The sequence below is a fragment of the Zootoca vivipara genome, chromosome 6 (genome assembly GCF_965207765.1).
Source record: "Zootoca vivipara chromosome 6, rZooViv2.hap1.1, whole genome shotgun sequence".
NCBI lineage: Eukaryota > Metazoa > Chordata > Lepidosauria > Squamata > Lacertidae > Zootoca > Zootoca vivipara.
In genome coordinates this window covers 5,691,860-5,703,681 of record NC_142589.1, presented here as the reverse complement: position 1 = coordinate 5,703,681, position 11,822 = coordinate 5,691,860, and the positions used below count along the sequence as shown (strand labels likewise).

The 11,822-nt window shown below is 47.4% G+C and overlaps 1 protein-coding gene across 1 annotated transcript in view; it reads left to right on the top strand.

Annotated features, from left to right (window-relative positions):
* The first annotated feature begins 416 nt into the window (after positions 1 to 416).
* XPO7 (exportin 7) overlaps positions 417 to 11,822 on the top strand; it is a 48,152-nt gene continuing 36,746 nt past the window's right edge. The window contains exon 1 of the mRNA XM_035117782.3: positions 417 to 724. Coding sequence (XP_034973673.1) covers positions 707 to 724 — 18 coding nt within the window. The 5' untranslated portion in view covers positions 417 to 706. The remainder of the gene's footprint in view (positions 725 to 11,822) is intronic.

Sequence of the window (11,822 nt, the reverse complement as noted above, 5' to 3'; positions counted from 1 at the left end):
CTCTTGGGATCAGATCCTGCTTGTGGGTTTCCAACAAGAGGCATCTATCTGGTCGGCCCCTGCGAAAAGAGGCTGCCTGGTCTGACCCGCTTATGGACTACAACTCCCATCAACCCCTGCCAGCGCGGCCGCACGACGCTGAGTGTGATGGGAGACGTAGTCCAAAGTTACGGTGAAGGGCGCCCGGTTGGAGAAGGCTCCCTCAGACGCCTCCTTCCTGTCCCCACACCGCCTGCCCCTCAGAGGCCGGCTGTTTCAGACTAGCTTCCCGCCCCCCCCCCGCCCTCCATGGAGGAGCCCTGCCCCGCGCAACGGCGCGCGGCCCCTTTAAGAAGCCATGTAAACAAAGTCCGATTCCACCCCGCACATTCCCCAGCCCCATTCCGTCCCCGCGCGCGCGCGCGCAACAGTTCCCCCCTCCGGCGCGGTGACGTCACTGCGGCGCGACCGGCGGCTCCCTCCTCTACGCCGCCGCAGAGCAAGCCGAGCCATTCCGAAAGCCCGCGCGGCGGCCGCAGCGGCGGCGGCGTCCCTGGTTCGTTCGCAGCCCTAGAGGTCCCGCTTTACGCCGAGTGCGTGAGGAGGGCCGGCGCCAGTGCGCAGGCGCGGCAGCCCTGGCTGGGTCGCCTGCGGTGGGAGGGGGCGAGAAGCGGCGGCGGCAGCGGCAGCGAGAGCGGCGGCGGGAGCGGAACATGAATGGAGCAAAATGGCGGATCATGTGCAGGTGAGGGGATGCGCGAGAGAGCGCGGGTCCCGCCTCGCCTGGCCCTGAGCGGGGCTTGGGGGACAGGCCGCGCCGCCGGGCCAGAGACCTGAGGGGCTCTCAGGGCCTAGCTTGGCGGGGGCCTACCGGGAGCCCTGAGAGAGAGAGAGAGCGGGCCGAGCTCGGCGGGCGCCTCCTGGGCCTGCGCCGGAATGGAGGAGGAGGAGGGGCGCCCGGGAGAAGTTCGCGGCCGGCCCTCCAGGTCCCGCTTCTGCCGGCCGGTGGGAGGGTGGCCACGGGGCCGGCTGCGGTTCGAGGCATGTGGCTCCCCGTTCACGGCCAGAACCCTGGGTCCGTGTAGCTCAGGACCGCCTGCACTGGCTGGCAGGCAGCGGCTCTCCAGGGTTTCCAGGAGGGCTTCCCACCTGGAGATGCCGGCGGGGGCTCAGCCTGGGAGCTTTCCACATGCGAGGCAGGTGCCCCGCCGAGGAGCGCTATGGCCCGTGGCCAGGCGGAGGAAGAGGCGCGGGCGGGAGAAGCGGGGTCGGATCCGGCCCGGGGGTACTTCAGCGGGGTTTGATGCTGAGGAGTCGGAAAAGGCTCCGGCTCCCTCTGATCCAGCTTTCTGGGTTTGGGAAGGGGGACAAAAGAGCTAGGAAGCCCAAAACCCAACAACTAGCCTCGGCCCGCTTCTTAGTCACTTGCCTTGGCTGCACTCGCTTCCATGGAAGGGATAGCAAAAACAACCTTCTGCCCTCTCTCTTCTCCCAAGTAGCACGGCTTTATGCCGGGACTTTTATTCCTCTCAGTTGCTCTCTGCTTTGGTCAGTCCAGCCTCCTTGGTGGCCTTTTTGCCAGGACTGTGCTGTGGTTTAGGAAGAATGGAGAACTTGCAGGACTTGTGCAGAGGGGGGATGTGGGCCTTGGGCTCCTCCAGGGCAGTGGCTGTGGGCATGACATTCCCCCAGCCTGCTCCTTCTTGCTTTGGTACCTCCAAGTGCCACAAGGGTGAGCTGTTCATTTGCTCGTAACTTGGCTGTGCAAGTTCTTGGAGATGAAATGCTTTGGAGTCACTTCCCACATTGCAAAGAAAAATGGCTCCCCGCTCCTCCACCACTCATCATAGGTTGACATTTCCTTTTTGAAAGGCATTTGTGTAACTCCTTATAATTATGCCCCCAGGAACAGCAGCAGTCTGAGCCTCCTCTGGGGAGGTATGTGTGTACCATCTACCCTCAGATTTACAAGTGGGTATGGTTGACACTGAGTGGGAATGCGAGGACCTGTCTGTTGGAATGCATGAAGTGCCCCAAGTGTTTTCCAGATAGATTTCTTTTTCTTTTTTCATTTTCCTTAGTTTTGCCATTAATGAGGATTAGTAATGTTCTGATTAAATGTGAACTTTGGCTGTAGATCATTCTTTCTAGCAGAATAGTTAAGCTATAGAACTCACTCCCACAGGAGACTATGATGGCCACCAACCTGGATGGCTGTAAAAGAAGATAAGATGAGACAGCTATTGATGACCACTGGCTATGAGGTCTATACTGTGCCTTCACAGTTGGCACAACAATGCTTCAGAATACACTACAGGAGGCAAGAGTGCTCCCTGTGCTTGGGTCCTGCTTGCAGGCTTTCCTTTGGAGCATCTGATTGTCCACTGTGAGAACAGGACACAATGGACAATTGGCCTGATCCAGCAGGCTCTCTATATGTTCTTATGTTAATCTTTGGATATATTCACTAGAGTCATCTGTTTTAATATTCCATATGCGCAAATGTAAAATAAGTTTCTCAAGTTTCATAATGGCAAAACATCCGGTTTTCTGTTAAGATTGTTCAGGCTGCCTTTATACCAGGCGAGCTTTCTTGTCCATTGAGCCCAGGATTGTCTACTCTAGCTTGCTGCAGCTCTCCAGTCTTCAGTGAATGTGTTTTCCACCACCTGATTCCCTAACTAGAGATTGGACTTTGCTCTACTACCAAAAATTTCAAGTTACTATTAACTGGGATGATAATTTAAATTCATTCCAATGAATGTATTTATTTATTGCATATATATATATCACCTTTTTTCAAAGGAGCTCAAAGTGACGTACATGTTTATCCCCTTCCTCATTTAATCCCCAAAACAACCTTGTGAGGTAGGTTAGGCTGAATGGCAGCGACTGGCTCAAGGTCATCTACTGAGCTTTGTGTCCAAGTGGAGATTTGAATCCTGGTCTTCTAGGTTCTAGTCGAGCCCTCTAACCACTACACCACTACATTTCAGGGTGGGAAGGGACCACAATAGTAATCTAGCCCAACCCTCTGCAATGCAGGGATCTTTTGCCCAATGTGGGGCTTGAACCCACAACCCTAAAATTAAGGAGTATCTTGAATGCCCTTCTCTAGTGAAGTCTGGTGTATACCAAATGTGAAAAAGCCCACTGCTTCACTGAGAAACTGCAGGTTCTGGTTGGCTTCCAAGCAGCTTGGATCTAACACATCTTGATCAATTCAGAACTTTATTGCTTGGATCATATTGACTATATGTGGTGATCTTGTGAATAAATTAAGATGAGTTAGCAGCTTTTAAAAGAAAAAAATACTAGCCCTGCTTGCATAAAGATATTATTGGTCATTTGTCCTGAAAGAGAAGAGCCAGCCCTTGCTATTTACAAAGGCTTCCATATTCATCAAAATGTTTTGTGGGCTACATGTGACCTGGCAAGCAGTTATTTACAGGTCTAGTGTATGATCCCCACACCAATGCTTGGGTGGATATATTTCATTGCAGGATGTATGGGGGTCCAAATGCAGAAAGTTAATCTGGATTCGCTGATAGATTTCTGGATTGTTTGCAGCAAAGTGGCAAGGAGTTCTGTCTCCTAGTTTAAGAGTAGCAGCTACAAAATTACCCTCCTCCCAACACACACACACACACAACTAACCTAATTTGTGCTTCTAAAAGGAAGAAAGCTTGGGGTAACTAGGAGTCCCTTTTGTGGAAAAATTGTGAGCTCTGGAATGCAAAGCACATTCCTGGGTTCAATAGTTCTTCAATTTTAAATGTATGTTTTTTGCACCAGCTCTTATTGATAGATCTTGGGATTCTAGTAAAAATTGTAAGTAAATCCAGCAAGCAATAAGCCTGTCCACACCTCTCCTCAGGTCAACCTTCGGTCAGATAATAGGAAGTTCCAGTTCAATAGAGAGAGATCTGTGTTTGCCAGGTGTTACCTGTCAGTTTATTATTGAAAAAAGGAGTGATGATGTATGTGTACATGAGAATGGAAGTTACCCTGCAGGTATGATCTTGCTGGATCATTCCAGTGGCACATCCAGTCCAGCATCCTGTTCTCACAGTGGCCAACCAGATGCCTATGGGAAACCAGCAAGCACAACCTGAACACAACTATTTTTCACTCCTGCAGTTTCCAGCAACTGGTATTTGGAAGCATTTCTGCCCTCCTGGCTAATAGCTATTGATATGTGTAACCTTTCATCACATTCTAAAACCCAAGAAGGTATCTGTAAATTGAAAAAATAAATAAAATCCCCTCCCGCTTTTTGTTTTGTTTGGGCAACCCTTCAAAATACTGCCACAGGTGCAGAGAGTTGCAGTTTTCTTCCTGCAGATAGGTTAGCCATTTTCTCTTGTTTTTTAGTCTACAGGCCCATGTTGCTTTCAGTCCAGTTGCCCTCTGAATGTAGCACATACCGTAGTAGATGATTCTGAACTCAGCTGCGTATCAGGAGCAGTAGCTGCTTGAACCACCTTCACCCTGACTGTTTCTCTCAGCTGTCCTGCTGTTTGTCGTCCTTTCTGGGATTTAATGGTGAAACTGGTTGTGTGGTTTTAGAAATTGTTCTAGGAGAGATTTTTTTACTGTCACAGCAGGATGTTGTTGGCTGGTGTGGATTGCATTTGAATAGAACTTTTCTGGAAGCAGGCCTTGTTGGGTATCACATTTGGGCTTTTGAAATAATCCTTCCTAGGTAAGATTGGATAGTTACCTTGGATGGTTTTTGCCTCACTCTGTAGCACATGACATGTTGTCTAGAGCTGTTGTTCTGCACTTGTCTGACAGCCCTGTACTTGCTCTCAGTATGTGGTACTGTACACTGCTGTCATCTGGATTTGGTAGGTAGTCAGATCAGAGTGGAGGTGGTGAATGGCATGAGATTGGACAAGATGCCATGGCTCTTTTAGTTCTGACCTTATGTACAGTGGTCCCTCGACTTAGAAATTTAATCCGTTCCAAATGCACATTCGTAGGTCAAAAAGTTTGTAAGTCGAAAAAAACGGTTTCCCATAGGAATGCATTGGAAACGGAAAAATTCGTAAGTCGAGTAAACCGCATCTAAAGTTTGTATGTCGAGAAAACCCCATCTAAACCGCAACGGTTTTCCTTTCGGATGTCAAAAAAAACGTAAGCGTGCGGCCATTTTTTTCATTCGTAACTCAAAATTTCGTAAGTCGAGTACTTCGTAAGTCAAGGGACCACTGTAAATGTTCTCTCTCCCCCCACCCCCCATGCACTCCTGGGCAACTTGTAAGTCATCAAGGCAAGCACAGTCCAATACAGATTATGGCCTGCTGGGGTCTTGATCAGTCCACTGTTTTGCAATCCCTGGGAATTGGCAAAAGGTGGTCTATTTAGGCTGTGGAGGTCCACAAGTTAGAATCATAGAATTGAAGAGTTGGAAGGGATCCTGAGGGTTGTCTAGTCCAACCCCCTGCAGTGCAGGAATAATTGGTGCAGTTTTATGGAAGCCTTCCCCAGCCTAGTTTCATCTTTCCATATGTTTCAGACTGCAGCTCCTTTCAGCCCCAACCAGCTTGGCCATATGATGCTGAGGCTGAGGGGAGTTGACTCTAAAACATCTGGAGGACACTGGGTTGGGGGTGGCTGGGTTGGATACAGTAGTAGATCAGTGCTTATTCTCTAGCCCTGTAATGGCTTGAAAAACAAGGCTGCCACTGTTAATTGAGGGGGAAAGTTGGTGTGTTTCTGCTCATGACTTTTGCTTTGGACTTGAAGGGCTGTTACTGTGCGCATCCATTGCAGAAGATGCTCAGAGTGGCTTGAAGCTGCCATTCTTGGAAATTATGGTAAAGCCCTCATCTGCTCCAGTCCCATTTGAAAGTTTCTCCAAACAGCAGGTTCTGCGATAGTCAAAAAAGTACCGCAAAGGTGGGCTTTCCCTCACCCTACTCCTGCCCCACTTGTGCAGGAGTATGTGTATCTGTCTGTGTTGCTGTTGTGGGACTGCTTGTGATGTCAGCCCCAACACCACACATCATGATGGTTAACATTGGCTACCATAAAACAACTGACTTGGTGTATATTTCTTTCAGTCAGTCATTTGAGCTTTGGGAAGAGAATCTGCATACTGTAACACAAAGTACCACTTTTTCAGTCCTTTCTGTAACATTCTCCCTACCCCTGCCCCCAGAGTATAAAGTGGCTTGAATAATAATAATAATAATAATAATAAACAACTCCATTAAAACAAAAGATGCCTAGATCAGAGGTCCCCAAACTACGGCCCGTGGGCCAGATGCGGCCCAATTGGCCTCCCAATCCGGCCTGCGACGACCCCCGCCGCCCACTCTTATGGCGCGCCGCACGGCGGCGCTATTCCAGATCAGGAAAAAAGTGCCGAAAATCATTTGTGCGCATGCGTAGGGGCCTCTCCCAACCCAGAAGAGGTCATTTCTGGTGCATTTCCGGGTCGGGGGGAGGCCCATACGCATGCGCACAAACGATTTTTGGCGATTTTTTCCGACCTGGAAGCGCACCACCGCACCAGTAAGTGTGTGTGCGCATGCGCACGGGCGCACACTCCCCCGCCCTCCGGCCCGCTGCACGCGCACTCCCCTGCCCTCTGGCCCGCCGCGCGATCAGCGCGGTGGGCACCGGCCCAAAGCCGGGTAAGTCTGGGGACCCCTGGCCTAGATCATCAGTTGTGGCAACCGTTACCGAGGTTTAAGGTGCCATTCGGTGATTAGGTTATACACCTGAGTTTCTAACACTGCTTGTTGATAACTGACTTGTACTCTAGCAATACTGACATCTGTTATACTCTTCACTACACTGCCTGACATTTTATGAGTACCAATGCCCACTTAACTGTTCAGCATGCTACCAGTATCTGCCATCTTTTTAAATCAGTCATCTGACCAATATGGTGTTTCCCATTTGGTTCTGACTTCAACTTCTGGAATGTTTTAGATTCCACCCAGGCCTCAGTTAAGGTTACTAAGGGACTTTTGGGAACCCTTTGGTCCTCGGGAACTGGCCATCAAAAGTTTCGCTGTCAGCACTCCCATCACTAGCAGGCGGGCTGTTCCTGATGTTTCACATCTCCCAAGAAGTGCAGTACTCTCTCCAGTCCACTTCCTGACACCCAGTTGCTGCAAGACACCCGAGGCATTTAAGCATCAGCTTTGACTTCACATACTGTATGCCCCTGTTCCACTAGCATTTTACATTTGGGTGCCAAACTCCACTGTTACATTCATACTTGGTGCGTGAGCCCTGTGGGTTGTTGGTTGCCATCAGGCTTCAAAATTAAGCAGGGCACCAGGCACATTTCAAACTTAAAGATTCTCCATTTGCGAGCACCTCAAAAAGCCTGCGTTCAATTTTCTGCACCTGGCTGATACTTGAGGATTACCGAAATGTATATGCAGTATTTTGAAGCCTCGAAATATATGTTAAGGATAGACAATATGCTGAGGAATCTTAACAAGAAAGAGTAGAGTGTTTTGAAAACTGAACCAATATTTTTATTGTAAACACCAAATTAAATATGTATTAACAATTTGTCTTAAAAATATGATATTAACAGTGTTTCGCTTTTGTGAATTGTGTATTAGTTCATGCTTATCAAAATAATAAACAAAAAGTGTTGCCAACCCCTTCCCCCAAATGGCGACTAGGCATTCTGTTTTAGCGCCCACAACCCAGGTTCCAGGAGCCATTTGGCTCCTAGCTTTTCTATCCCAGTTTCTAACACTGGTTGCTGTACTGGGTATGCAGTAGAGTTTGTCTCACTTCCCATCGCACCATCAGTTAAACCCTCCAACTCCTCCTTTTAAAAGAGGTGATCAAAGCCCTGCTTTGAAAGGCTGCAGTGGGATCTACCGGCTTCATGGGTTCTGTTCAAAGTATTTCACCATTGCCAGAAAGATGGAGACTTCTTGCCCATATTAGACAGTAAGGATAGGGGTTAAAAAACACACACACACATTTATTTAACTTTATGAAGTAATCAAAATACTTTACAACAAAACAAAGAGTCAGGTGGTGAGTTGCTGTTATAAATCCATAGTGCATGGTTGGATATGACATTGGGACAAGAAGAGGTTCAATCCAAAGTCAGACTAGAAAATAAGATCATTGTTCTCACAGGAATAGAGAGAGCTAATAGTGGATATCGGTATGTTGTCAGTACCAGATAAAAAATTGATGGGAACCTACCAGGCATGAGATTGTTTCTCAATCATCATCAAAAACATTCACCATGGGGTGGTGTAGTCCATTGGCTTGGTGCCTTGAGAAGCATGCATCAAATGGGTCAACTTTTCTGAAACTACAATATATATATAGGGCCTTCTGAAACCAAAGGTGAGTGAGAGGTGACATGTTAGAAGTTCAGAAAATGGCTCTGCTCTGCCTCCACAGTTGGAGAAAGCAAGGCTCCTGAATACCAGTTGCTGGAAACCATAGAAGTAGAGATTGCTCTGGTGCTCGAATTCTGCTTGCAGGTTTCCCATAGGCATCTAGTTAGCCACTGTGTGAACAGGTCAAGATGCTGGACTAGATGCGCGCCCTTTAGCCTGATCCAGCAGATTCTTTTAGTGTTCTTATGTAAGAGGATGTGGAGTGCTTGCTACATCTTGTTTTGAGATTTACCTTGGAAAAAACTCTGGCTAGCGCTTCTTCAGTGCTCTCCTGCTCGCTGTCTCATGCTTCCATCCTTATCTAGTGTGCACAGGGCTCCTTCACTGCATCGCTGCTTTGCTCAATACTACTTTATCTAGGTTCAAAGGCCTGATATTGTCCGGCCATAGTAAGGCATAATCCCCACCCTTGGGTTGGCCAAGCACATGCCTTCATTGACTGGCAGCTGGGAAATGAGCATTTGGCAAGTCTGAACAGGATGATGTGCAGTCTTCTGTAGCTGGAGGGGCAGGGCACCAAGGGGTTGAAATGTTCTGCACTCTTGTCATTTGGAAGGGAAAATAGCCATCCCTAAGAATCTCCAAAAGCCATCTTAGAGTGTGTTTGAATAAATCAGTCTTTTAAGTGGCCACATACTGAGTTTTTCTGTGGCTCTCAACATTGCAGTTTGTTCTATATGGTTTCATTGGGTTTTTTATAGTGTGATCTGGCCATCTAGTATTAAGTAGTTTACTTTAGAACTTTTTGTGTCGATGTACGTAAGCCGCATTGTGGTGGTTATACCTAAAAGGCAATCTAAGAATTCCTCACTTAATTATAAAAAATAGAGTTCCATATCCTCTTCCCTCAGTCTTCAAATAATGAATGCAGGAAGATGGAGAGGGGTTTTGCAACTGAGAGATTTATTCAACTTAGGAAATACAAAATAAATAAAAAAATCCTTCCAGTAGCACCTTAGAGATCATCTAAGTTTGTCATTGGTATGAGCTTTCGTGTGCATGCACACTTCTTCTGAAGCACACGGAAGCTCATACCAATGACAAACTTAGTTGGTCTCTAAGGTGCTACTGGAAGGAATTTTTTATTTTGTTTCGACTACGTCAGACCAACACGGCTACCTACTTGTAGTTAGGAAATACACTACAAGAAGCTAGGCTGCATTAGCACAACCTGTGCTTTACCTACACTGCTGTCAAGCCTTCCAAGTTTGAGATTGCACTTTCCAGAGAGGAAGGTGAAATAGCAGAGGTGTTATTTGTTGCTACTCACTCTATTGTCTGCTGGCTTCCTAGACCAGGATGAGGTTGCATCACTCCCTGTCCTTTTGGCCTCCAGCTCAGTTTATGTTTGCTGTGGCCACTGCACTCAGGCACCAGTTATTCAATCCCCTTTTAAGAGCATACGAAGAGCCCCGCCAAATAAGGCCCATCTAGTCCAGCGTCCTGTTCTCACAGTGGCCAACCAGATGCCCCAATGGCAAATTTGCAAGCAGGACCTGACCACAAGAGCACCCTCTTGCTGTTGCAGTTTCCAGCAGCTGGTGTGCAGAAGTATAGGCGCCTCCAACTATTGTTCTGGATCACAGGCCCCAAGGAATGGTTTGATGCAGGGACACCAAAGAAGGATGTCAAAAACACCAGGATGGCCAGTTCTAGTTCTTTATTAACGAAATTTGTAAACTTACAAGACAGTGTGCAAAGGCTCACAGTGAGAGTTCGTCATGACTTCTTTGCACCCAAACAAACATGTATGCGTACATCTTTTATTCACAAAGCAGCTTACATCAGTTTGCCCTGAACCTCCCATCACACCTGGTCCATGAGGCCATAGGTGGCAGCTATCCAAAGCTTCTACCCTGTCTGGGCCTAGAGCCCAGCATCCCAAGTCCTACAGATAAGTACAGCATCAAAGTAAGCCAATTAGCATATATCAAAGCAAGTGAATATAAACATATACGAGCTCATTCTTGTAACAACTACCAATTAGTTTGGGGTTGTCTTGACTACCAAGATGGCGCTTGCAGGCCTCCTGGAACATTTCACCTTTGGTTCAACACGGCTGTGAAGGCAAAACATAGCCATTATAGACCAGTACCTATGGATAGCTCTCTTCTCCAATATGAGTCTCTGCCCATTCCTTGTTCCTACACCCCAGTTTGATCCTTCTCTTGCTCTCCATTCTCTTCTTCTGACCTTTAGAAAAGAGGAGAGCCTGCTAGATCAGCCCAATGGCTCATCTTGTCCACGATTCTGTTCTCATAGTGGCTGGCCAGACGCCCGTGGGAAGCCACAAGCAGGATTCTCACACGAGAGCACTCTCCCCTCCTGTGGTTGCCAGCAACTGGTATTCGGAAGCATTGCTGCCTCCAGCTGTTGAACATCTGGAGGCAGCAATGCTTCTGAATACCAGTGGCATGCCATCTGAAGCCATTTCCTAACTTATTAATTGGCTCCTGGCAGTGTCTGCATGGTCCCTCTCCCACTATTTTCCTTCCATGTCTTGCTCTGCCTCTAGACCTGGCTTCTAGCTGCCTATCTCAGCTCGCAACTGGTGGAATACCAGAGTTCATTTTGCTGCCTGTGTGGAGATTCCACATTCCAACGCATATGCAGTCTTGAAGGCTTCTCCAGCCTTCCTTCCCAGTATGAGGCATTGACCTTTTTCTGTGCTGTTAATTCCTCAAAATCCTCCTGAGACAACCTCCACTTGTCTCAAAATGTGACAGACCTGCTGAGTCTGCCATGTTTTGGGATGTCAGTGCAAAATAAATAGTGGATAAGGCACAGGGGAGTCTTCTATCCCTTCTTGTTGATGCCTTGGAACAAAAACTGGTTGACATCTGCATAAAACCCCAGCCAATACAAGGCACTTGGTGTTTCATCCCCTGGCTTTCAGAACCAGCATTTCAGAAATAAATGTATGCTGTGCAGCTTCAAGAATTGAGCACTTTTTGAAAAAATGTCTAGGCTTTTAAAGTGTCAGGCTCCTGGGAATTAGCTTTGAGGATTGCTGTTACTAATGAAATGTAAGCACATAATGAGGATGGGTGTTAGAGAGTGAAATAGACCCAAATGCTGGTGCATATATAGAAACAACACACACCCCTTTTCTCTGTAGCAGACAACCCTGTATAATGTACCAATCATTCTTGGCACTCTTGATGTTTAATGTACAGAACCAACGTGTGTTGGAAATTCTCATGTGTTGCTATCAACTGATGTTAGAATTCCTCAGTCATAGTAAATCTTGGTATTTTTGAAGTACTTTTGCATTCCAGGCTGGTGATTTTCAGATATCTTAGATCCGTGGTGTCCAAACTTTTTTCAAAGAGGGCCAGATTTGATGAAGTGAAGGGCCGCGAGGGCTGACCAAAGGGCCAGCTGAAGTTGTTAACCATTTTTTAGGATGGAAGTTGTTGAGCTTTTTTATGATTTTACCCCAGA